The following is a 27,501-nucleotide window of genomic DNA, read 5'->3' on the forward strand; positions in this document are numbered from 1 at the left end:
TTTCTTTTCACTGATGGTGTACCGCAAAGTAAGGTGGTTTTTTTTACAAATGCCAGGTGCTGAAGCAGCAATTCCTGGCTGTCCGCCTGAATCAGGCAGTCCAAGTAAGGGTAAATATGGATATTTCTCTACCTGCAGTGTGGTATGGCTGGAGCCAGGCATTTTGTGAATAGCCTGGGTGCAGTAGATAAGCTAAAGGGAAATGCAGAAAACTAAATGCACAGATCCTGCCCTAAAATGTAGATATTTCCTGCATGATTCCCTAATGGAGATGTGCAGATAAGCTTCTTTCAAGTCTAGGGTGACTAACCAGGCATCCGTGGCTAGCAAAAGGAGAAGCTGTTGCAGGGTAAGCATCTTGAAGTTTGGGATCACCATGAAGTTGGGAATTGAAAGATCCAGGATTGGGCACCAAGAGCCCTCTTTCCTGGGTACCAGGAATAGTCTGGAGTGGAAACCCTGACCCCTTTGTTCTACTGGAACTGGCTGAACAGCTCTGATGCTGAGGGGAAAAAATGGTTTTGAGCCACTGCCCACTGGTTTGGAGGAAGGTCTGGAAACCCACTTGGAGTTGGCAGTGAACAGAAATAAAATTTGTAGCCCTGGGATACAATGTTGAGAACCCATCTGTCCTGAGTGATGGACAGTGTTTTTGCAGGAAGGGCAAGTTTTCCTCCTAGGAGCACAAACAATTGGGCAGGGCTGGGAGATGGAGTTAAGTCATTGTAAACTTTTTCCATAGGGAGGTGGCTTACAACTCCGTTTTAGGGGTGGGAGCACTCGATTGCTTAGATCTCTGCATACCCTGAGACTGCAGTCTGGGTGGTCTGTTTCCCCTGGGTCTCGTTTAGGAAGGCCTGGAGGGGGCTGGAAATGACCAGTGTTTTGAAGGGCAATTCCTACTCCATCGACGTGGCTGCACTTGTAAGAATCCTTTAACAGTTTGCATAGATGTAGCTTTTTCTTCCATCTTTTTAAACTACTGCTTTGGTGCCAAAAGCAGAGGAACTCCTAAAAATGGAGAACATCGATATCTGTGCAGTAACAGAGACCTGGTTCAAGGCTCCAGAGAGCACCCCTGCAATACCAGGCTACAACTCTTACCACACTTTTCGGCCATCAAAGCAGGACCGAAACACTAAAGGTGGAGCGTCAATATTCACACCACCAGGCTAGTTGCCCAACACAATGTGTCTGAAATTCTCCAGGTGCAACACTATGTAAGACTGCAATCCAAATTGTAGCTTGCTACAGATCCCCCACCACACCCAAAGATTCTCACTACACCTTTCTAAACATACTGGAAAATATTAAGATAGAACCAAACACCCTAATACTGGGTGATTTTAACTACCCTGCCATTAACTGGGAAAACTACTCGTGTACCAACACCTTTGCCCAACGGTTCTTGGAATTCATAAATTCCAAAGCCCTGGATCAACTAATCCATAGTCCCACCAGAGGCTCCAATATCTTAGACCTGGTCATTACCAACATGAGAAATCGATGCTCCACACCTATGGTCACCCCCTCGTTAGTCATGTCAGACCATAAGCTAATCACCACCCTTAACATCCACATCCCACCCCCCCAGCCCCAGTAAGGAAATCTCCATAAAAAACTTCTCCAAAGCCAACTTCATGCTACTCAAATCAGAAGTGACAAACTTCATGACACCCATGCAGACAGGAGCTGAAATTTCAACTGTTGAATCCTACACCAAGGCACTGTACGAGCACATCCGCTCAAGCATATATCGTGCCATCCCAAATAGAACCGAGATGCTCTCATCCAAAAAAAGAAGCCAATCTGGTGGTCCCCTGCCATAAACAAACTTTACAACAAAAGGAAGAAACTGTTGCAGAAAAGAGGAAAATCCCAGGATGTAAAAAACTTCCTTACCAGCCTCAGTAAGAAACTGAGATCCCTCAAAATCCTCGAAAGCTAGTTACGAAAATAAAATTGCCAAAGATTCCAAAAAAAAGGCATTCTATAACTATGTCAAGAATCTAAATGGCAATACTCAGATCTGCTCTGAGCTAAAACAGAATGGCATTAAATATACTGATCCCAAGGATATTGCCAATATCCTGGCAGATCGATTCAGTGCCAACTTCACCCCCCCTCTCACCTCCTAAATGGCCCATCTCAATACCGGAAGATTGCCAAATTCCAGTAATCAACGGCCACAGATAAAAAAACGCACTCTCCAAAGCTAAGAATACAGCATCCATGGGGCCAGATGACATCCTGGGCTGTGTACTACATGAACTACAATATGAACTGGCACCTCACCCAAGTGTCATGTTTAATTATAACCTCACCTGAAGTTTCGTGCCCACTGATTGGCGCACAGCTACAGTTATCCCACTCCACAAGGGAGATCCACCTTGGACCCCGGAAACTACCGTCCCAGTCTGACAAGCCTCATCTGCAAGGCCATGGAGCGTATTATCATGGAACTTATAAACAAAGACATTGGCAACCTTCAAACCCTGGACCCCACCCAGTTTGGGTTCGTGGAGGGCCGATCTTGTCTCCTGAACTTGATTGACTTCTTTGAATCAGTCTCCAGAGCCATGGACAAGGGTAAGGTGGTCCACACAGCCTATCTAGACCTTGCCAAGGCCTTTGACACCATCCCCCACTCTGGAATCATAGATAAACTTACTAAGCTGGGCATTAATCCCTACGTCGCCCAATGGATTGCTAACTGGCTTACTGATAGAACACAAACTATAAAAGTAGCCAAATCCAGCTACAGACAAGTGGAGTACCTCAGGGTTCAGTCCTGGGACCGCTCTTGTTTGGCATCTACTTCTCTGAAGTACAGGCCAACACTAAGGGACTCTGGATAACAAAGATTGCAGATAACTGCAAACTGGGAGCCATTATTGAATCCCCAAATGATGTGGATACTCTACAAAAGGGCCTTACAGAAACAGATGCTTGGTGCCAGAGCCATGGGCTCAAGCTCAATGCCAAGAAATGTATAGTTATCCCCTTTGGGAAAAAAACATGTACCCGTGAATTACCATACAAGGTGGCAGCACACTAAACACCGAAAGTTTGATAAGAGACTTCGGGACACTGGTGGACAGTGGTCTCACCTTCGATAACCACATCGCCACAACAGTCAGGAAATCCTTCACACCTCATCACCAAGGGCTTTTCATCCAGAAAAAAAAAGGTCATTCTCCCACTGTACTCATCCCTGATTAGACCCATTATAGAATACAATGCCCCGTTTGGTATGTACCTCTCAAGACATCTGCAACAACTGGAAAAGCCACAGAAATACCTCACTAAAAGAATCACAGGCCTAAAGCAGATGCCCTACACTGACCGCCTTTAAAAACTCCAGCTATACTCTGTGGCATAACGTCTACTCAGAGGCGATCTTTGCTTAAACATACAAGGCCATGTCAAACCCAGAGCTGTTGGACATGCTACACTTAAAGAAATCCCAATCCCTCAGAGCCACACGCTCCAGGGATCTAAACCTTGTCATCACAATAAACAAAACATGCTGGAGGGATAGGTTCCTGACCCAGAGACTCCCCAAACTCTGGAATGGATTGCCCATACATGTCAAGCAGAGTGCCTCTTTGGTCCTCTTCAAAAGGAACCTTGACAATTGGATGGGAGAAAGGAAATTCACCCCGGGGATCATGTCAGTCGCCCTGCTAGACAGGGGTCCAGGGAAGTAAATAGCGTGGGAAGAAATAGCCAGGGAATTGTTATGGCTAAGCTTGTATAGGCCCCTAGGGCTGATAGCCTAGTACCAACCTATGAACAAAACATCATTATCTATAGGAGCATCTAGTAATTTTGATTGACATGATCTGGCAAAATCTGCTCCTTCAGCCAAGCAGGTCTTCTCACTACAGAGCCAGTGACTGCAGCCCTGCAAGATGCTTCTAGGGCATCAAAACCACACTGCAATTATGCTTACTAACTTGGTTTGCAGAAACCATAAGCTCTTGCAAATCTTTATTTTCTGCACAATCTGGAAATATTACCATTTTTTGTTTAATGAGATCCACATGTTGCTGGTACTTCAGCATGTGAAACTAGCAATTCAACGCACTGATAGCAAGAGTTGAAGAGATATTTACCTTCTTACCCAATTTGTCTAAAGCTCTGGAATTCCTGTCCGAAGGGGTAGGATTTTTGGCTGTAATAGCCTTAATACCTTTAGGTTCCTGAGAAATTCTTTGGATCAGCAGTAGGATTTTTGAAAAGAAACTTATGGGAATCAGGTACTCTGTAGTACCTGTCCAGTTTCCTAGGGGCTGGAGATAAGGTGTCTGGGGTAAGACTCAATTCCAGGAAAACATCCACATCTAGGATAGGGGGAATAACTAAAGCCCTGTGCTGAGGTAGCTCTAAAAATTCTGAGTCTTTTGGACTGAGGATAGTGTCTGCATTCCCAAAGGAAATGCTCTCCAAGTATGCAAGGTTTCACCAAAAGAAACCCTCTGCAGGGGAGGCAGAGAGAATGGATTCCTCTGCATGTGAATCCTCATGTGCTGATAAAGGGTACGTCCTGATAATCAGAAAGGTCCGTCATCGGACTCCTGGTCTGTAGAATCTGAAGGCAACAGAATTCTTTGTCTCTTAAAAGGGGAAGGCTGGCTTCCCCTAATTAGCGTTATAAGGTCTTCAGCCATTCTAAGCTTTTATTTTTGTGGCATGGGGGCCTGAACATGTGCTTTGGTCGTCTGTTTTCTAGGCATAGTGTGCACTCTGGGCCCAAGAAACTCGGTAGTTTTGGCTAAAAAAAGAAGTCAATTTGAACATTGGTGGGTCGGAAAACACCCTCAGAAGCCAGCGCCTGCACAGTGGCTCTGTACCCATCCAAGGTAGAGACATCCACTGGTTCCTTAGTCGAAGCATCTCGTGGCATACCGGACTCCTATGGATTCACAGGCATCTGCAGAGACCCATTCGAAGCAGGCATCAGGGGCTCCAAAGGCACCTCACCAAGTAGCAGCAAACTGGCGACTAGCTTACCTGAAGCATCGGCAGTTTTGGGCCAATGCAATCTGTCTTTATCCTTACATTTTTACAGATGATCTATAGCCTGATGGCTTACCAAAGCCTTTTCAGAATAGAAATAAAGAATGAAAGAATTTAGCAGCAAAAACAGCCCAACGATGAATGGTTCGGGCATTAAACAAGGCACAAAATCGACAGCAAGGGACATTGTGGTCTGGATCTAAACAGATGACGCAGTAAAAATGAAAATCTGAGGCATTTGCTTTCCAGAGGCAAGACGATTGTTTACTTTCTGATATATATTAAAGAAAGCAAAAAGGATCCCCAATGGGGTACTTAGCTTTAGAAGACTTCAGGATTATCAACTCGAAAAATGAAAATTTCAGGTAGCGGCCGACCGGCACTTGCAAACTGCTTTTCCTTCGGACTCCTCCTGATACTGATGTAATGCAGTTGGCTGCCTGTTTTTATACTTGACATCATGGAAGCAACAGCATTAGATGCAGAAATACTAAGACTCTGGCATTCGGGCTGACTGAGGGCTAACTGCAGGCAGATGACCAAAGTGGGATGACTGCAACAGTGAAACACGAACTTGAGTAAGACTCAATTTTGCTGTCAGGATTTTAAGCGCTTTTCCTAAAACACCACCATCACAAAATATTCGGGAACAGTTGTACTACAAAAACAAAAAAAGGCTGAATGAACGAAAACTGTGTTCTCAGCAAAAAAAAAAAAAAAAGGGTTACCATGCAGAAGATATGTACGCCAATAATTATGACGGGAAGTACATAAAGCCAAAGACATGCAGAATTTAAGTGCTTAGAAAAATTCAGTAAAAGAAAAAAAAAAAAAAAGAGCAAAAGCAAGTAGATTTCTCAGTTACTGGGATTACACAAGTGTACTGTTAAGGTACACATTTGTTAGAGCAGCCATCGCATAGCCTTTGTGCTCAATGAACAAAACTTCAACAGTCTAATGCATAGGCCACAGCACCAAACAGGGAGCTCAACACTGCTGCTTTACATGGAGCTACAGTAACTCGGTTAAGAAACCACTGAAATGCAGCACAAGGACTCCTGAAGCATGGCAGCACACCAAATGATTTCTGAAGAGACACCACCACATCATACACCCAAGAAAAGGACATCAATAGCCAACTAGGCAGTCAGGACTTATCAAGGCACTGTCATACAGCACCAGACCATGGGTCTTCACTGCTGCACTGGCAAGGCTCAACAGCTGTAAACATAAAGGACTAAAGAGCAAACCTAGCCCAATCACTACCAAGAGCCACACAAGGGACAAATAGCACAATACTGCTATAAGTAAAACAGGACCCAACTACCACAAAAGTCACTCGATAAACTAGCCAATACCAAAGCAGCACTAACAGTGCACTACCACCCGAAAAGGGAAAGGTAGGAAGGCCAACGCATGCTCTGTACAGCTGCAAATAAGGTTCAGAATAGGACATTATAACCGTGCGAAGCAATAATGCATATTAAATTTGCATCGGTCCAAGAGGCTATACAACTTACACAATCCACATATCACAATGAATAACTTGATATGCATCTAAAACTATGCCATAATAAAAAGCTCAGGACAAAACCCATTATTCTCTCCCCCTTCTACGGAAACATCATACCTTCTTTGAAGGACTGCTTTCTAGAGCGCTTGGGTTTTTTCTGATCATCTTCCAACACTTTGTCATCAAACCCAGTGAGTTCAATAGTCTCAGATTGACTTGTAGGGCCAGCAACAAACCACTCCGGTTCCTCTTCCGTGTAAGAGTCATTCCTCTTGCGCTCCGCAAATGGACGCCTTCCTTCTACAGGCTCTCTCTGCATGATGAAAAAAGATAAAGCACAACTGTAAAGATTGTGCCAAATGGCTTTGTCAAGCCCAGCATTCAAGCCAAATATTTTACCCTCAAAGTAACTGGTCGCTGCTCACTGCTTCAAGTTTCGGCCTCTGAATAAACTTGCCATATACCCAACCAAAAAACTAAACTGCAAACTACTGCAATATGTAACGGTTCACTTTTACACCCACATTCATCTACACAAGGCCCACCCAAAAAAACTACAGAGCTTTAAAGTCTCCAAACTGATGCAGTAAGTTACCAGTCTGTGGCTCAACGGGAAGCACACCTTTGGTGCTGGAATACCAGAAACCTGTGGATTCTACAGCCACTTCAAGTGATCAGACAGCTGACACTATAGTGCAGCATTAGGGATGAGATTCACTCAAGGATGCTGCCCTTCATATCTGCCCAAGATGTTGATTCCAACACTTGGAAAAATATGTAAAAGATCTCTCATCAAAAAAGAGGAAGTGCCAGATCCAAGAAAATTGCCCCTAAAAGAACACCATCAGCTACTGTTTCCTGAAAAAGTCACTACCCTAAGGAGAACAAGCTGGTCAAAGGATAAATAAAAATGTCCAATAGTCAGTTTCAGTAAGACAAGCAGCTACACTTTTACTACAATGCATGCCATTTTAGTGCAAGTTACCTGCAGAAAGCCCACTTACATACAACACAAACAGGAGTCTGACTGTGGTACACGGCTTAATCCTGTGTACACCCACTAACCCTGAAACGCTTTTCCTTGTCACGTTCTCGTGCCTCCCGCTGTTCCCTGAAATCTTTGTCACTAGGTCGGGCTTCAAAAGCTCGAGATGCAACAATTCTTCCACTACCAATCCGCCGTCCACTCCTCTGCACATTTTCATTTTCTTTGCCTTCAGACGGGCTCCCTGCTTGCCGTGAGCTCGATACGGATGTTACATGGCAGCCTCCCCCAAAACTACGCCTCTGTGGAATCAACACCACATCATCATCCTCTCTTGCACGTTCTCTGGGATCTGCAAACAGAAAAAATGTCACTTGGTAAACTAAGGCAGACAAATGTGAAGTTCCCTTTCACAATAAGGCACACTACTCTTACTCTTTAAACTAAAGCAGGCTAGTATGCTGGGTAAGGCTAGGAATTTTTTTTACAAAACTAAGCTATTCAACCAGAAAAAAACACCAGACCTCTGCTCACTCAAAGAAGAGTATGTAGTCAACACTAATCCATGTTTTGTCCAGTTCGACCCTTGTGTTATCATCCAGCTGATCAGACGCTTTTTGAAAGCTGTGGGTCCAGGGCAATAATTCCTCCCCTACCCATAATTCTCCCTACTTCCTCTATTCTAAAGTACCTCAGACACTGTATGCTCACTGTAAAACACAGACTGTATGCTCACTGTAAAACACAGACTGTATGCTCACTGTAAAACACAGACTGTATGCTCACTGTAAAACACAGACTGTATGCTCACTGTAAAACACAGACTGTATGCTCACTGTAAAACACAGACTGTATGCTCACTGTAAAACACAGACTGTATGCTCACTGTAAAACACAGACTGTATGCTCACTGTAAAACACAGACTGTATGCTCACTGTAAAACACAATCTAGCACAGGAAAAAAAGCAAAGGGAAAACAGCAAAGGCTGTTCAAAGACAAGGTCTCAGGTGAGGTCCACTCGATAAGCAGCAGTAGACAACACTAGAGTGGGGAAGGACACAGATGTTGAACCAGACAAAGACATCTAGCATTATGATAACTTTCATATCAGATGACCATTTTCATCCAATTCAAGGTTTGGAAGATACTCCCAACTACCAAAACATCTGGGTGGCATCAAGGCAGACTATTCCAGAGAATGATGGAGCCAAAGCATATACATGACCTAGACTATACATCCAGCTTCTAGCGAGAAACGTGAACAGGTGCCCAAGTTGCTGCAGCACAAAAGGAGCTCTGCTCATTTAGATGTAGCTACAAACCCTTGCAGAACAAGCCTTTCGTCGCACAACATACCCAATTTGCAAACTATACATTCCAAAACTCAGCGTAATCCAGATACACTTATGCCCAGTTTAGCTTTTCTTTTGAGAAAGCAAACAAATGATCAGATTTCCTAGTCAGTCCCATGTAAATAATTTGAGCTGTGTAAAGTAATTTTGGGAAAAATACTGGCAGGTTAAGGTTCGCTTCAGATGCCACACTGGAAAAGTGGAGTTGTCTGTCAAGGACTGCAGACAGGGTTGGGAGGGTGGCCTAATGGTTAAGGTGTTTGCCTTACAAACACAAGGTGCAGGGTTTTGAGTATCACAAGGAATAACTGGATAGGCTTAAAATGTCTCGCAAGGGCAGTTAGCCTAGTACTAATCTATGAACCTATGAAAATCATATACAGGTTTATAAGAAAGCTTGAAATTCTGAAACCCTCCTTGCAGAACATCCACCAGAAAAATATAGTTTCCCAAGACAGTCCACTGTGGCTGCAGGTACAAAGGGTGATTAAGGCCTGTTGCATGCCCCATGGTGGGGCTGGGTCCCTAACAGAGGAACTCAAAGAAAGTTCCCTTCAGAGAGGCCTTAAAGCTAATGTGAAGCTATATGTATTTGTGCCCAATGTGAAAATTGGAAATGGTTGCCATTTAAAACTTGAACTGGAACCCTTGTAGAAAAGCTCCAATAAGAAGTAAAGGATGGAAGAAAGTAGTACCAAGAACATTCCCTTACAAGATGCCCTAAGAGAAACCCTTCCATTTGCTACAACACTCCCAGTATTCAACTTTTGTGAAGCTGATAGAATGTGAAACACTAAGGCAGACAACCTGGCATCTTTAGCCACTGTTAGAATCTGAGACAGTACAATTAAATTTTCAGGTATTTAAGGCCAGGAAAGACAGCCCAAATGGGTGGATCAAGAGAGTCTGGATGGTGATCAACATCCAGGGTGGGCATACTTAATGAGGCCAAAGGCAAGGGAACCAAACCTGCCAGGGATAAAACGGAATTAGGATCACTTTGTTCTTGCATCTTCTGGCTGTAAGAATTTTATCAAAAGCACACAGGGAATGTGGATAGGAGACCTGGAAGCAAATTGTGAACTACAGTATCCATCGGTGACAGACATTGTGGAGGGATCAGGGCAAAGTAACTGCTGCACTTGTTTAGGCATGAAGCATAAACATCTCAAAGGTAGGCTAGCAGCTGAATATTTAAGTTGGTACTATTGGAAGGACTGCTCATGGCTGTACACCACTATAGGAAAGCAAGGGGAAGACATCACCCATTGTTACACTTATGTTTTCCTGACAATGTGGACAGAAGCAGGTTCTCCCTTGCTTGCTAATATACCGGACTACTGCTATTTTGCATATCTGAAAAGAAATCACACCCTCAGTCTCCTGAAAACCCTGTAATGCAAGGATGACTGCTCATCTCCAAGATACTGATGTGAAGACTGGCCTCAAGGAGGTGACCAAGAACCTTAGACAGTCTTCATAGGTTAGTACTAGGCTATCGGCCCTAGGGCCTATACAAGCCTAGCCATAATTCCCTGGATATTTTTTCACCACAATATTTACTTCCCTGGACTCCTGTCTAGCAAGGTGGCTGACATGATCCCCAGGGTGAATTTCTCATCTCCCAACCAATCAAGGTTCCTTTTGAAGAGGGCCAAGGAGGCACTCTGCCTGACATGTATGGTCAGTCTATTCCAGAGTATGGGGAGTCTCTGGGTCAGGAACCTATCCCTCCAGCATGTTTTGTTCATCGTGATGACTAGGTATAGATCCCTGGAGCGTGTGGCTCTGAGACTGGGATTTCTTTTACGTGGCGCATGTCCAACAGCCCAGGGTCTGACATGGCCATGTATGTTAAGCACAGAAAACCTCTGAGTAGGCGATATGCCAGAGTGTAGCAGGAGTTTAGTAAAAAAAAACCTGTCAGCAATGGGCAACTGATTTAGGCCCATGATTCTTTTAGTGAGGAATTTCTGCAGCCTTTCCAGCTGTTGCAGATGTCTTGTGAGGTACATACCAAATGGGGCGTTTTACTCTACAAGGGATCTAATGAGGGATGAGTACAGTGGAACAATGACCTCTTTCTGGATTAAAAGCCCTTAGTAATGATGTGCCACATAGGATTTCCTGACGGTTGTGGCGATGTGGTTATCGAAGGTGAGACCACTGTCCACCTGTCCCCAAATCTCTCATCACACTTTGTGTTTAGTGTACTGCCACCTATGTGGTAATTCACGGGTACATGTTTTTTCCCCAAAAGGGATACTATACATTTCTTGGCATTAAGCTTGAGCTCATGGCTCTGGCACCAAGCATTGTTTCTGTAAGGCCCTTCTGTAGAATATCCACATCATTTAGGGATTCAATAAGGGCTCCCAGTTGGCAGTCATCTGCGGACTTTGTTAGCCACGGTCCCTTGGTGTTGGCCTGCACTTCAGAATAGATACCAAACAAGAGCGGTCCCAGGACTGAACCAAGAGGTATTCCACTTTGTCAGGAGCTGGATTTGGAGTCTACTACTTTTACAGTCTGGGTTCTCTCAGTAAGCCAGTTAGCGACCCATAGAGTGATGCAGAGATTTATGCTCAGCTTAGTAAGTTTATCTATGACTCCAGAGTGGGGGATGGTGTCAAAGGCCTTGGCGAGGTCCAGATAGGCTGTGTGGACCGCCTTACCCTCATCCACAGCTTTGGAGACAGATTCAAAGTCAATCAGGTTCAGGAGACAAGATCGGCCCTTCACGAACCCAAAATGGGTGGGGTCCAGTGTTTGAAGGTTGCCAATGTCTGTTTATAGGTTCCATGACAATGCGTTCCATGCCCTTGCAAATAAGGCTAGTCAGACTGATGGGACGGTAGTTCCCAGGATCCAAGGTGGATTCCCCCCTTGTGGAGTGGGATAACTGTAGCTGGGTGCCACTCAGTGGGCACAAAGCCTAAGGCGAAGCTATGCTTAAACACTTAGGTGAGGTGCCAGTTCATTTTGTAGCTCATGTAGTACACAGCCGGTATGTCATATGGTCCCATGGATGCTGTATTCCTAGCTTTTTAGAGTGCAGTTTGTGTGTGGCTGTGATTACTGAAGTTTGGCAATCTTTTGGTATTGAGATGGGCCCTTTAGGGGGTGAGGGGGGTGAAATTGGCACTAAATCGATCTGCCAGGATATTGGCAATATCCTTGGGATCAGTACATTTAATGCCATTCTGCTGTAGCTCAGAGCATATCTGAACATTGCCACTTAGATTCTTGACATAACTAGAATGCCTTGTGGTTGTCTTTGGAATCTGAATTTTCATAACTAGTTTGAGGATTTTATAATAGATCTCTGCTTCTGAGGCTGGTAAGGGAGTTTTGCATCCTGGGATTTTCCTCTTTTCAGCAAGTTTTTTTTCTGTTGTATAGTTTATGGCAGGGCACAAGCAGATTGGCTTCCTTTTTTGGAAGACAGCATCTTTGTTCTATTTGGGTTGACACGATTCATGCACAAGTAAAGGTGCTCGTACAGTGCCTTAGTGTAGGATTCAGTCGAACTTTAAACTCCCGTCTGCATGGGCGTTGTGAAGTTTGTCACTTCTGACTGGAGTAGCATAAAGTTGGCTTTGGAAAAGTTTATGGAGGGTTCCTTACTGGGGGGTGGAGGTGGGATGTGGATGTTAAGGGTGATTTTCTTATGGTCAGACCTGACCAATAAGGGGGTGACCACAGCTGTGGAGCATCTACCAAGTTGGGAATCACCAAGTCTAGGACATTGCAGCCCCTGGTGAACAATGTATTAGTTGATCCAGGGCACTGGAATTTATGAATTCCAAGAACCATTGGGAAGGTGCTGGTACGCCTGAGTAGTTTTCCCAGTTAATGGCAGGGTAGTTAATAACCCAGTATTAGGATGTTTGGCTGTATCTTAATATTTTCCAGTATGTTTACAAAGGTGTAGTGAGAATCTTAGAGCATGGTGGGGGATCTGTAGCAAGCTACAATTTGGAATGCAGTCTTACTTGGTGTTAGTTGCATCTGGAGAATTTCAGATGCATTGTTGGGCAACTAGCCTGGAGGTATGTATATGGACACTCCTCCACTGTGTGTTTCAGTCTTGGTTTGGTGGCCGAAGAGTGTTAAGAGTTGTGGCCTGGTATTGCAGGGGTGCTCTCTGGAGCCTACAACCAGGTCTCTGTTATTACACAGATATCCATATTCTACATTTTTAGGAGTGCCTCGAGAAAGTGCATTTTGAGGTTTAGACTTCTAACAGCATGACCTTCTGATTTTGCATGTTTGTATCTGTTACGGTGGTGGTTCCGTCCTTTGAACCTTGCCTAAAAAAGGCACTACAGGGGTGGCAAGAGCTTTAGCCAGTAACCTGAATCCCAGGGGTGACCGGTGCAAACCATCTCTGGCAAAGCATTGTGGTTTGTCAATGATGTCCTTCCAGGCAAACAGATACTGGACCCCCTTTGAATGACACCAGAAGCTCAGCCAATTGTTGAAGTCAATCATTTTGTTCTTATACTGAGGTATTCTGGGCGAAGGCAGGATGCTACTCAGGGCTAGGGTCATACCTGCTCGGGCCAGATCCGACAGCTCTTCCATGTCTCTTCATGTAGAGGAGAGGTACGTCTCAAGTCATTCACTCCAACATGAACAATAACAGTCGTAGTTAGCACTTGTGGAGTGGACTTGAGTGCATGTGTTATGTGGCAGATCCTGGCACCAGACAGGCAAATGACTAATTTTATGAAACAATAAAGGAGCAACTTCAAAACACGACAAAACCACTGGACCAGTGAATCCGTTTATTCAGCTCACTTCTTAAGTGAAAACAATACACTCTAGCACCTCGGCCACAGTAAGCCTTCAAGGAGTAAATCACTACACACTGACTTCCAATTATATACTCTCAATTATTAACAAAAAAATCAATTAAAAAATTGCTAATTAAACTAATTATTTTACATTACACTTATCCAACTACAATCAACATTCAAACCCCTAGGGCATAATGCACCATATTTTAAGATAAAAATAGTTTCTTGTTTTAAAAATAATGCTTCAACCACATTAACATCAATATGTTCAGCAGCTACTTGTTGTAACACTGTAGCTTGTAAAGTTTCATTAGATCCATTATGATGTTCAAAAAAATGTTTGGCTACAGGACTCTCAATTTTATTGTTCCTAATATCCCTTAAATGTTCAAGTAACCTAACCTTGAACATCCGCTTTGTCTGGCCGATATAAAACTTATTGCAGCCACATTTAATGGCATATATTACTCTTATTAGTCCTGCAACTAAATATTCCATTTGAAACAAAAATTTATATTAATACTATTAAATATTTTATTTATATAGTAACAGCAACTACACCTTCCACAAGGGTAGGTGCCCATTTCTTTAGGTTGCAAAAATAATATACTCTCAGGCCTAAAATATTTGGTATGTACCACCATATCACAAATGCTCTTCCCCCTTTTATGAGAGAACATTATTTTCTTAAATAACTTCTCCAATTCACCAAAATTATATAAATATTTCCAAAAATATAAAAAACTCTGTTTAATTTTATTACTGCACACATTGTAAGTTGATACTACATATAAATTGTCATTACTATCTCTACTCTCATAATAGCTTTTTAAATTACTCCTACCCAACACTTTCCCATTAAGTTCCTTATGTCTTATTCCCATTACTCTTTCCAAATCCATATTCAAGTGTGTAACTTCATATTTTCTTTTAATAAACATATCTTTAGTTAAATGAATCTTTTTAAAGAATATTTCATTATTATTGCATAACCTTGAAATTCTAAGAAATTCACCATAAGGTAGGGCTTGAATAGTCTGCCTAGGATGGCAGCTAGTAGCTACCAAAAAATCATGTGTTGTGTCAAATTTCCTATGTAGACCAGTAACTACTTGTTTACCTATGATGCCTACCAACTTAATATCCAGATAGTTAACACTCACCAAATTGCATTCCTTCAAAAGAAATATTAAACCCATTCATCTGAATTGACTTAACAAAATTATATATTTCATCTTTGCCATCCTCACAAAATCAAATCAATGTATCTATAGTATAGTTTAATGTATTTAACAAATCTATTATAAATACATTCACTTTCTACAAGCCCCATAAATACATTAGCATACATTGGTGCAAATGGGGAACCCATTGCTGTTCCTTTTAACTGATGAAAAATCTTCTGATCAAAACAAAAATAGTTATTTTCCAAGCAAAATTGAACTAAATCTAACACATAATGTATAAATGGACACTCACCCATACTTTTAAATAGTGCCTCTAGACCAAACTTATGTTGAATATTGGTATACAAACTCTTCACATCTAACGTTAACCAATACATCTTATCTGTCCACATAACATCCTTGACTATTTAAAAAATCAAAAGAATCCTTTATATATGAGGGAAGATTAACCATCTCTTTCAATAATATTCCATGTAGTATAACACCAAGATTATGTAAAAAATAATGTCTAGCTGATACTATAGGTTATTTATTAATAGATATTAATTCGACCTGCAATAATCTAGTGACTATAATCGATAGAGCTAGATTAGAATCTTGTTTAAAAGATATTCAAGATAAACTTAATGTTCTGGAAAAAAGAATCATAGAACAAAAGTTGAATACAATTCAAAGGGATTTGCGTGACTTTGATAGGGCAATGTACATCTCTTTAAAGCGAATCAACGTTCACGTTCTTTGGTGCGTAATTCCAATGTTACATACAGAGACAAAGCCAGACTAGTCAGCACTACTAGTGCTGAAACGCTAAACCCTGCTTTAGACATCAAAATATGGATTCCTATGAGTATCCTGAGTTACCGTCACCGGGGAATCAGCGGTTTTTCAGAGAATTTTCGGACAGACGCAGAGAGCAGTCAACAGCGGAAACGGGGTTTCGGTGAACAGGAATATCAGAGAGGAGGAACGCGAAGGCAGTGGCGAGATAATAAAAGGACAAAATGGTACTAATGTATGTCAATGGACAATTGGTACTAAAGTACACGAAGGTACTGATATGGTTGTTAATTTATCTGGTAGTGTCTCTGACATTATTTCTATTTTAAATAATGGGTTGAAATTTGTGCCTGTTTTCCCCAAATATGAAAGTAAAATTGAATTGCTAAAATTGGTTAGGAAACTCCATCTTTGGTAGTTTTTAACTGCACACAGTGAGAATAGTAATGATACTTAATTTTAGTAATAACAATGGTGATATTTCTATTAATGACTCTGTTGAATCTGAATAATTTGTTTCTTGTGTCAGTGAACCCAATGCATACGGTCATATCGATACTTCTAGGGTAAATGTTAACAGTAGTTTTATGCCCCCTTTTCATCATGAGGGGATTAAAAAACTTCATGCTATGGTTGATTTTGATGAATGTATTATAAAAAATCTTGATAGAAAGTCAATTGAGTACAATTTAAACAAGAATGGTTAGAACTTAAAAAGTTTTCCAAGCAAAATGATTTGGTTATTAAGCCATCTGATAAAGGGAATAGGATAGTTATTATGCATTATACACAATATTTGAATATGTGCCTAGACCTACTTATGGATGAGTCTGTTTTATTCTATAGTAGATGATAGTCAAATAATTCAAGCTAAAGAGAAATATCTGAATTTAGTTCATAAAGGTTTATGGTTAGGCTATTGGAGTGAATTGGATGTTAAGAAAAAACTTGAATTGTGTGGTACTAGTCCAGCATATTTTTGTTTGCCAAAAATTCACAAAAACTATTGTAAACCTCCTGGGAGACCTATAGTATCAGCTAGACATTTTTTTTTACATAATCTTGGTGTTATACTACATGGAATATTATTGAAAGAGGTGGTTAATCTTCCCTGGTATATAAAGGATTCTTTTGATTTTTTAAAGTCAAGGATGTTATGTGGACAGATAAGATGTATTGGTTAACGTTAGATGTGAAGAGTTTGTATACCAATATTCAACATAAGTTTGGTCTAGAGGCACTATTTAAAAGTATGGGTGAGTGTCCATTTACACATTATGTGTTAGATTTAGTTCAATTTTGCTTGGAAAATCTATTTTTGTTTTGATCAGAAGATTTATCATCAGTTAAAGGGAACAGCAATGGGTTCCCCATTTGCACCAATGTATGCCATCGTATTTATGGGGCTTGTAGAAAGTGAATGTATTTATAATAGATTTGTTAAAAAATACATTAAACTATACTATAGATACATTGATTTAATTTTTTTATGTGAAGATGGCAAAGATGAAATATATCATTTTAAGTAAATTCAGATGAAAAGGTTTAATATTTCTTTTGAAGGAATGCAATTTGGTGAGAGTGTTAACTATCTGGATATTAAGTTGGTAGGCATCATAGGTAAACCAGTAGTTACTGGTCTACATAGGAAATTTGACAACACATGATTTTTAGTAGCTACTAGCTGCCATCCTAGGCAGACTATTCAAGCCCTACCTTATGGTGAATTTCTTAGAATTTCAAGGTTATGCAATAATGAAATATTCTTTAAAGAGATTCATTTAACTAAAGATATGTTTATTAAAAGAAAATATGAAGTTACACACTTGAATATGGATTTGGAAAGAGTAATGGGAATAAGACATAAGGAACTTAATGGGAAAGTGTTGGGTAGGAGTCATTTAAAAAGCTATTATGAGAGTAGAGATAGTAATGACAATTTATATGTAGCATCAACTTACAATGTGTGCAGTAATAAAATTAAACTGAGTTTTTTATATTTTTGGAAATATTTATATAATTTTGGTGAATTGGATAAGTTAAAGAAAAAAATTAATGTTCTCTTATAAAAGGGGGGGGGGGGAGCATTCGTGATATGGTGGTACATACCAAATTTTTTAGGCCTGAAAGATTTTTGCAACCTAAAGAAATGGGCACCTTCCCTTGTGGAAGGTGTAGTTGCTGTTCCTATAAAAATAAAACATTTAATAGTAATAGAAATTTTTGTTTCAAATGGAATATTTAGTTGCATGACTAATACAGTAATCTATGCCATTAAATGTGGCTGCAATAAGTTTTATATCGGCCAGACAAAGCGGATGTTCAAGGTTAGGTTACTTGAACATTTAAGGGATATTAGGAACAATAAAATTGAGAGTCCTGTAGCCAAACATTTTTTTGATCATAATGGATCTAATGAAACTTTTCAAGCTACAGTGTTACAACAAGTAGCTGCTGAACATATTGATGTTAATGTGGTTGAAGCATTACTTTTAAAACAAGAAACTATTTTTCTTAAAATATGGTACATTATGCCCTAGGGGTTTGAATGTTGATTGTAGTTGGAGAAGTGTTATGTAAAATAATTAGTTTAATTAGCAATTAATTTTAATTGATTTTATTGTTGTTAATTGAGTATATAATTGGAAGTGAGTGTGTAGTGATTTACTCCTTGAAGGCTTACTGTGGCCGAAGCGCTAGTGTATTGTTTGTACTTAAGTGAGCTGAATAAACGGATTCACTGGTCCAGTGGTTTTGTCGTTTTAAATGACTAATTTTATCCTTGTTCAGCCTGGTGAGGGGGAACTCAGTGTGCCTGACTATGTAGAGAGTCACCTATAACTCAAGTGTTGAGTATGTTATCTTGCCTTGGGGGCTGTTGGGTGGCACACTGGTGTTGTGAGCTGTGCGCCACTTTGGCTGCGACTGGTGTTAGTTTGTGTTTCAGCTTCAGAGGTTCTTGATCCTTGGGCAGGTTTAATGTTAAGGGCCTCCGTATAAGTGGATTTAAACCCACGGGTGAGTGTTGATTTTGAAGGGCTATGTGTTGCTTGAGGTGTAGTGCAGGTGGTAACCTTAGACTGTCTTAGCACAATCTTGGCTGGAAAGCACTTGGCTTCCAGTTTGGCTATTTAAGTGCATCTCTCGCAGGTTGTAGTGTTGGGTGGTAGGAGGTAGGGTTGCCACCTTTTCAAATGCCCAAAGTGGGACATTTTTTGTAGAAACATCAAGTTTTGCAGGGCAAAACATACCCACGACCAGTACAAAGGGCAGAACTTCACTTTTTTGCCTAAATAAAAGCTTAGTCTTGTAGCATTTTAGTTGCTTATTCTGTTTCTTATAACATTTAGGCGTTTCAGATACAAAATAACTTATGCAGCTATTCAAGAAAATATAGGAAATATTTTTGTCCTAAAATCTCAGGACATTTGCCATTTTTTCAAATTTTTTGCAGGGCACAACTGCGTAAAGAGGGACTGCCCCTCTCAAAGTGGGACAGGTGGTAACCCTAGTAGGAGTAGAGGGTTGTCTGTGCACAGTTGCTGCATTGCCCCAGTATGCCCAGATTCACCAGGTGGACAGTAGAAATCACCTGAAGCTGACCCTTGGACATGCCTGTTTAGGTGCCGTTTTCCTTTAACTTTGCAAGTTACTTTGCAATTATAGGCTTAGTGCCTACAATTAATTTCTCCTTATTAACAAGGAGAGTTGATTGCTTGCATCAGTTTAAGACTTTCTAGTGCTTTCCAGAAGATTCTAGAGCAAGTGCTAGTCACAGGGGTTGAGATTTTAGTGCTACTACTGAGAAGTGAGAAACCAGCTAGTTCTAAGGGAATATTTGAAGAGCAGACTTTCTGGCACCTGGAATAGTTTAACCACAGCTCTGCAGTGCTGCACGATGCGTAAAATGCACAACACGAACTTAAGACAGAGTTGAAAGGGACAGGAAATCAGCCCAAAATGGCTAAAATTACAATTTCAGAGCTGGAAACCACTCCTCTAGTGTCAGACAGGCAGTACAATGCTCACCACTCCCACTGGTAAGCAGTAGGACTTCCCTCTACCACAACAAAGTCTGGATAGCTCTGAACACAGAAAATAAAGTCCTGAAAAAATAAAGCCTGGGATCTGGATTATAACTAGCTAGGAAAGGCATGAAATGAGCAAACAAGACAGTATTTTTTTTTTGTTAAAACAGGCTAAACAATGCAATACACTAAAACACAGAAAAGGCCAATTTGAGTGTGTAGCCCTAAACAGCAACTACAATTAAAACTCTACAAAATTTGCAATTTAAAGCTTTTTAAATAAAGCAAGGCAAGTGCACAACTGAAAAAACAATTTAAGAGGCAGTAATACATTAGAATAAATAGCTAGTCTACATATACAGGTAAGTCTATATATACAGAAAATCTGCTAAAAACACACACAATTCAGATTCAGTGCAACCTAGAGCACTTGAGATGTAGCAATATTAAGGCAAATAGAGTATATTTTACTGCATTTATTAAAACTATTTCCAAAATGTTTGGAAAGCACAGTCAGAACACAAGGATATTCATTTTTTTTTTTGAAAGAAAGGGAGAAAGGAGGAACAGAAGCCAAGAAACTAAGTGGGTTGGCCTTCTCAGATGTTCTCTGTTTTAGGTAGAATGAGCTAATGATACTAAACTGTGAGGAGTGTCCAAGATCAAGTTTAGAGTAGGGGCAGGCAACTGCAAGGCCAGAGGTATAGAGACAAGATGCCAATAGGGAGGGATGGTGGGGAAAACGCACTACAGAAATGTTTATCACAAGTGAGCCAATAGCTATGAAATACAGTACAAGTATGCAGTATATAACAGCAATTGTATAAATATCAAGAACAAATTTCTACAAATAAGCAAGAAAAAAAAAAGTCTTGCTATACATCACAGATCAGCTGCTGCTCCTCAGATAACTGTGTTCCCCTTCGAAAAGGTCCCCCATCCCAGTAGGGAAGAATCTGTGGTTATGGTAGCAAGTGGGAAGGATAGGGAGAATAGTCAAATCCAAACTACTACTAAGGAGGCAACCCCCCACCCAATACGAACCCTGCAAATGGGTTTTAAATTAATTCCAGCATATAGAGGATGAGGCCAAACAGCCACGGTTGTGCAGCGGTAGCATTGTTGCCTCACAAGAGGTTCTCCCGTTCGATTCTTGACTGGAGTGCAGGGAGTGCCTGTGTGGAGTCTGCATGTCCTCCCCACAGTTGGGTGGGCGTTCGAAAGACATGTGTAAATGGGCGTGCCTTCATGGAAGGTTGAACGTCGAGCTGGCACCTCAGCATTCGTAAAAATCCACTGCCAATCATTAGTGGACCGGAGTTCCGCTGTGGCGACCCCTAATCGGGAAAAGCCAAAAGACAACATACAGAGGATGAGACCTGTCACCATCAGAGGATTACTGAAGAGCTTTTACTAATATTTTGCTAGGGGAATCAACATGAGACTCCAATAACCCTAGCAATTTAAGGATAAGCCTTACTAAGAGGGATGCTGAGCAACCTTCAAGAGCTATTTGACAGATATTATGGAAGTCTGACAATATGACTGCATTGAGGTCGCATCTGGTAAACTAATCTGCTGTATGGGAGTCAACTGTCTCTTTGCTTTACCATTTCCAATCTGTAGAAGAGCTGAACCAAGTCCAGATGTTGGTCTAATGAGGAGTCAATTACCTAGATATGAGAACACATGGAAAGTACAGTTGTGTACACTTACCATAAATGTAGATTAGTGTATTCACTGTTGCAGTCATTACATTTGGGTAGATTCCCAAAGCAATGGTTGGGATGAAGAGTTTATATAGCATTTGGGCCAGCAAAAAGGCCCTGCACGACAGCAGCTCTTGATTTAGAGAAAATTGGCAAATGATGATGCTTAGTGAATGTATGCACAGAACTCCAAGTAGCAGCTTCTAGGAGGTCCCTGGTAGGAACACAAAGGCTGCAGAAGTAGATTCAGCCCTGGTGGAGTGAGATCCGATCCCCGGGGAAAAGGTTTTCCATGGTGCTTATACCAGAAATGAATGCAATGGCTTATCCATTTAGAAATGGTTTGTTTTGAAATAGCCTTCCCCTCTGCCCCTGCAGCACATGCTACCAGCAGTTGGTCCGATTTTCGAAGTTTAGTCCTGTCCAAATAGAATTTAAGTTGTCTGTGTACATCCAATGAATGCAGAAACCGTTCCCCTTTTTCTGTGGATTGGGAAAGAAGGTTGGCAAATGAATGGACTGATCAAGAGCCACACTGGAAACCACCTTGGGCATGAAGGATGGATTGGTCCAAAGTGACACCTTGTCCGCATGAAAGATGAAAGGCTCCACTGCCATAAGAGCCTGTAATTCAGATATCCTTCTAGCTGAAGTGATAACTAAAAGGAAAGTGGTTTTCCAAGAAAGAACTTGTCTGAGTAGCAGCTGGCTCAAAACGAGGTAGAGTGAGTTTCTCCAATACAAAGTTAAGGTCCTAGGCAGGGGTTGGCGCTCTCCTGGGTGGTCTCAAATTGTTGGCCCCTCTGAGGTACTGCTTGAGCAGAGGATGAGAGAAGAGAAAGAGGAGAGGTTCTGTTTATAGTGAGCTGAAATGGCTGAGGCATGGATTTTAATGGAAGAAAAGGCCAGGCCCTTGAAGCATCTCAGTAACTTATTTCAAAATCTGAGGTAAATTGGGTGCTGCTGTGCTCATTCCTTGAGATTAGTTCCAGGCACAGAATCTTTCTTTCAGCACAAGATATTCTAGTAGGTCTCCTTGCCTCTAAGATGACATCCATCACAGGTTTGCTGAGGAATAAGGGTAAATTTAAGTGATTAGCCAGGCTGCAAGGTTCAATGTTGGAAGCAGAGGGTGCAGAATTTGGTTCTCCTGCTGAGACAGCAGGGAAGGAGTCTGATGCAGGTGCCATGGAGATAACTGCTACACACTGCAGGAGGGGGTACCAGTGTTGGCACTTCCAGCTGAAGGACACAGCAACCACTTTCCAGGCTTATTTGTGGGGAGTCCTTGTACAAATCTTGTCCAACTGGTAGTTGGGGGGGGGGGGGCAAATAGATCCATGTCTGGGCTCCTCCATTCGCTTGTCATCATGTTGAAAATCATTGGTTCCCGTTTCCACTTGTGTGGGTCCACGAGGTTTCTGCTTAGACCATCTGCCAATGTAATCAATTTTCCTGGCAAGAATTGAGCTTGTAGGTGCACTGGGTGGCTCAAGGCTGTGTTCCACAATGCCATGGCTAGTCTGCAGAGGGGGTAGGAATGCACCACCCTGCTTGTTTATGTACCACATAACCGTGGTGTCAAGTCTTTACCATTAGTGGTCCTGGAAGAATGCGGTCCTTGAAGGCCATTAGAGCAGCCTGTACAGCTAACATTTCTTTTTGATGGATACGTAGGTGCATTTGACTTGGGTTCCATTTGCCCTGAATGCACTTCCCTGCCAGATGAGCCTCCATGCATAATCTGATGCATCTGTAGTTAGGGTTTGTGTGGCAGGAGGTACTGCGAATGGTAGTCCCTTGTTTTGGTGGCATGCCTATGCCCACCAAAGGAACTCCAGGCGTAGGCAAGGTATGATAGGAATCTGTTTCAAGGTTGTGAGAAGGTTTACTCCACAGACTTTTTAGCTACCACTGTAGTTTCCTCATATGCAGTCTTGCATATGGAATTAGAAGAATGCAGGAGGCCATGAACCCCAAGGCTTGCAGTATTTGTCTTGCAAATAGCAAGGTTTTTGTGGCCATTTGTTTGAAATAGGTTATCAAATGAATTTGCTTTTGTGGCGTGAGGTAAGCTATCTCAGCAGTTGTATTCAAGCTTGCTCCCAGGAAAGTAATTTGTTGACATGGTATCAGTTGTGACTTTTTCGTTTATGGTGTACCTAAAGTTAGAACCCTTTTTACAAGCGCCAGACGATTCAAAAGTATGCCCTGGTTTCCTGCCTGAATTAGAAAATCATCCAGGTATGGGTATATTTGAATACTAATAAGCAAACAAGAACAATGCAGGACAACCTCCAGGTTTGTACCAAAAACCACAGCAGGAAACGGAACGGAACCAGCGTTTCTTGAGCAATCCAAATTTATTAAAGTAGAACAAGTAAACCACAAAAATTTGATGAAGTTAGTACAAACAAATATAAAGTTCTGTTCTTCACTGGAAACAACGTAAACCACAGCAAAATAATCCAATAAGTCAAGCGCTTTCGCCCGGGCTCTCCCGGGCTTTTTCAAGATAATTTTACTATGCAACCTGCATCCTTATATACCACTTGGTTGCTTAGTTAATTGTCTAATTATTCTATTAAGACTTATTTAAAATATTCCTATAGTTAAGGTTGTATTCCCTTTATAAGATAAATTGTGTTAAAATTCTTAAAAAGTTTTTAAAAGGTTAAAGAATTAGTGAAAGCTGCCATTATTTTGCAACATATTTTGCATTCTTTAACTCGTCCTCCCTGTTATGAAATGCTTCATTTAACCTTCTTGTTTGTGTATAAAGTTGACTTATAACCAGGCTACTATTTCTGTGATGAAATAAACTGTTTAAAAAAAAAAAAAAAAAAAAAGTTTATTTCATCACAGAAATAGTAGCCTGGTTATAAGTCAACTTTATACACAAACACAAACAAGAAGGTTAAATGAAGCATTTCATAACAGGGAGGACGAGTTAAAGAATGCAAAATATGTTGCAAAATAATGGCAGCATTCACTAATTCTTTAACCTTTTAAAAACTTAAGAATTTTAACACAATTTATCTTATAAAGGGAATACAACCTTAACTATAGGAATATTTTAAATAAGTCTTAATAGAATAATTAGACAATTAACTAAGCAACCAAGTGGTATATAAGGATGCAGGTTGCATAGTAAAATTATCTTGATAAAGCCCGGGAGAGCCCGGGCGAAAGCGCTTGACTTATTGGATTATTTTGCTGTGGTTTACATTGTTTCCAGTGAACAGAACTTTATATTTGTTTGTACTAACTTAATCAAATTTTTGTGGTTTACTTGTTCTACTTTAATAAATTTGGATTGCTCAAGAAACGCTGGTTCCGTTCCGTTTCCTGCTATATTTGAATACTACTTTGCCTGCAAAATGCAATAACTTGAGCCAAACACTTTGGCTTGTCTACTGCGCCCAGGGTATTCAAGAAGGGCAGTGCAGAGAACTGAATGCGTGTAGCCTGCTTTGAAGCGTAGGTATCTTCTGCAAGATTCCCTGATTGGGATGTGCAGGTATGCTTCTTTTAAATCTAGTGTTGCCAACCAGGCGTCCTTGCCTAGCATAGGAAGTAATTGGTGAAGAGTCAGCATCTTGAATTTTGGAATCTCCAGAAAGGTGTTTAAAGTAGACAGGTCCAGTATTGGACACCATGATTGGTCTTTTCCAGGTACCAGAAAAAGCCTACAATAGAAACCTATCCCTTTTCCTCTTCTGGTACCAGTTGAATAGCCCCCATGCTTAAGAGGGAATACTTGTTTTTGAGCCTCTGCCCATTGATTTGGGGGTAGGTCTGGCCACCTATTTGGTGTTGGCAGCATGTGGAAATGAAAACTGTATCCCTGGGACACTATTTAAAACCCATTTGCCCTAGGTTACGAGTTCCCAGTTCTTTGCATGAAGAGCAATCTTTTCCCCCCAAACAGGCGGTCAAAAGATAAGTGCTTGGGAATTTTAAAAGGAAGTCATTGAGACAGTTTTCCATAGATAGGTACTAGGCTATTGGCCCTAGGACCTATATAAGCCAAGCCAAAGGTACCCTGGCTTTCGCCACCCAAGAAAATTTTCCTGTGCCACTGTCTAGCAGAGCCACAGAAGTGATCCCCAGGTTGAATTTCCTATCTCCCATCCAATCAAGATTTTTCTTGAACAGTGCTAATGAGGAGCTTTGTTTGATATAGATAGGTAGTTTGTTCCAGAGTATGGGAAGTCTCTGGGACATGAATCGATCCCTCCAGCATGTTCTGTTTATTGTGGTGACGAGGTTTAGGTCCCAAGAGTGTGTAGCTCGCAGGGATTGGGATTTCTTTAAATGGAGCATGTCTAAAAGCTCTGGGTTTGACATAGCTTTGTGTGTTAGGCAGAGGTCACCCTCCAAGTAGGCGATATGCAACGGAGTAAAGCTGTAGTTTTTTGAGACAAGTCTGCATACAGCATCTGAGGCTGGTAACCCCTCTGAGGGGTTTCTGTGGCCTTTAAAGTTGTTGTAGAGGTCTTGAGGTACATACCAAAAGGGGCATTGTACTCTATAATGGGTCTAATGAGTGACAAGTAGAGAACAATGACCTCTTTTCCTGGATGAGAAACCTTTTGTGATGGGGTGTGCCACAGGATTTCCTGACTACTGTGGCGATGTGATCATCAAAGGAGAGACTTACTGTTCACCTGTGTCCCAAGGTCTCTATCACACTTCCGGTGTTAAGTAGACTACCACCTATGTGGTAGTTCATGGGTACGGAGTTTTTACCAAAAGGAAAAGCGATGCACTTTTTGGCATTGAGCTTGAGGCCATGGCTTTGACACCAGGCATCTGTCTCAGCAAGGCCCTTTTGTAGGATGCCCACATCTTTTGGAGTTTTGATTATGGCTCCTAGTTTGCAGTCATCTGCGAACTTCGTTAGCCAAAGAACTTCTGTGTTGGCCTGAACTTCAGAGAAGTAGATTCCAAACAGGAGAGGATCCACGACTGAACCCTGTGGTACTCCACTTGTCACTGGTCTGAAGCTGGATTTGGAGTCTACTTTCACAGTGTGGGTTCTGTCAGTGAGCCAGTTGGCAACCCATCTTGTGACGGGGATTTATACCTAGTTTAGTGAGTTATCTATAATTCCAGAGTGGGGGATGGTGTCAAAAGCCTTGGCGAGATCTAGACAGGCTGTGTGAACCACCTTATCCTCATCTACGGCTTTGGTGACTGCTTCAAAGAAGTCTATCAGGTTTAAGAGACATGATCTGCCTTTTACAAACCAGAACTGGGTGGGGTCCTGAGTTTGGAGATTACCAATGTCATTGTTTATAAGTTCCATGATGATACGCTCCATAGCCTTGCAGACCAGGCTTGTTAGGATAATGGAGCGGTAGTTTCCGGGGTCTGTGGTGGCTCCCCCTTTGTGGAGTAGGATAACTGTCGGCGGTGCGCCATTCAGGTGGGCACATAGCCTGAGGTGAGGCTATGATTGAACATGGTACTTGGGTGGGGGGGGTCAGTTCGTTCTGTAGTTCATGTAGAACACAGCCTGAGATGTCGTCCAGTCCCATGGATGCTGTGTTCTTGGCTTTGGATAGTGTTTTTTTTTTTTACCTGTGCAGCCGTGATTACAGGAACTTTGCATTCTTCTGGTATAGAGTTGGGGCCTTTAGGGGATGACAGAGGGGTAAAGTTAGCACTGAACCTGCCAGGATGTTGGCAATATCCACTGGTTCTGTATATTTAGTGCCATTGTGCTGCAACTCAGAGCAGATCAGAGTGTTACCCTTGAGATTCTTGACATGGCTATAGAATGCTTTGTGGTTGTCTTTAGAGTGAGTGGCAATTTTGTTTTCATAACTCGCTTTGGAGGATTTTATGAGGGATCTCAGCTTCTTACTGAAGCTAACCAAGGAGTTTCTCCAATCATGGGATTTTACTCTCTTTTGCAACAGTTTCTTTCTTCTGTTGTAGAGTTTATGGCAGGGGGCCACCAGATTGGTTTCCTTTTTTTTTGGAGGATAGCATCTTGGTTCTGTTAGGGATTGCACGATCCATGCACTCATGCAAGTACTTATAAAGTGCATTTGTGTAGGATTCAGCAGTCATACCTCTACTGTCCATCAGCATGGGTGTTGTGAAATTTGCCACT

General features: G+C 41.5%; 1 protein-coding gene across 4 annotated transcripts in view; it reads right to left on the bottom strand.

Moving 5' to 3' along the window:
- The window catches only part of EIF4ENIF1 (eukaryotic translation initiation factor 4E nuclear import factor 1), a 1,251,142-nt gene that overhangs the window by 870,262 nt on the left and 353,379 nt on the right, over positions 1 to 27,501 (bottom strand). For all 4 annotated transcript variants that reach the window (XM_044068847.1, XM_044068848.1, XM_044068846.1 and 1 more), the window contains exons 5-6: positions 7,601 to 7,872; positions 6,653 to 6,848 (exon numbers count right to left, since the gene is read on the bottom strand). In XM_044068847.1, the coding sequence (XP_043924782.1) occupies positions 6,653 to 6,848; positions 7,601 to 7,872 (468 nt within the window). The remainder of the gene's footprint in view (positions 1 to 6,652; positions 6,849 to 7,600; positions 7,873 to 27,501) is intronic.

This window comes from Protopterus annectens, chromosome 4.part0, assembly GCF_019279795.1.
Source record: "Protopterus annectens isolate FY-2018-M chromosome 4.part0, PAN1.0, whole genome shotgun sequence".
Taxonomy (NCBI): Eukaryota; Metazoa; Chordata; order Ceratodontiformes; family Protopteridae; genus Protopterus; species Protopterus annectens.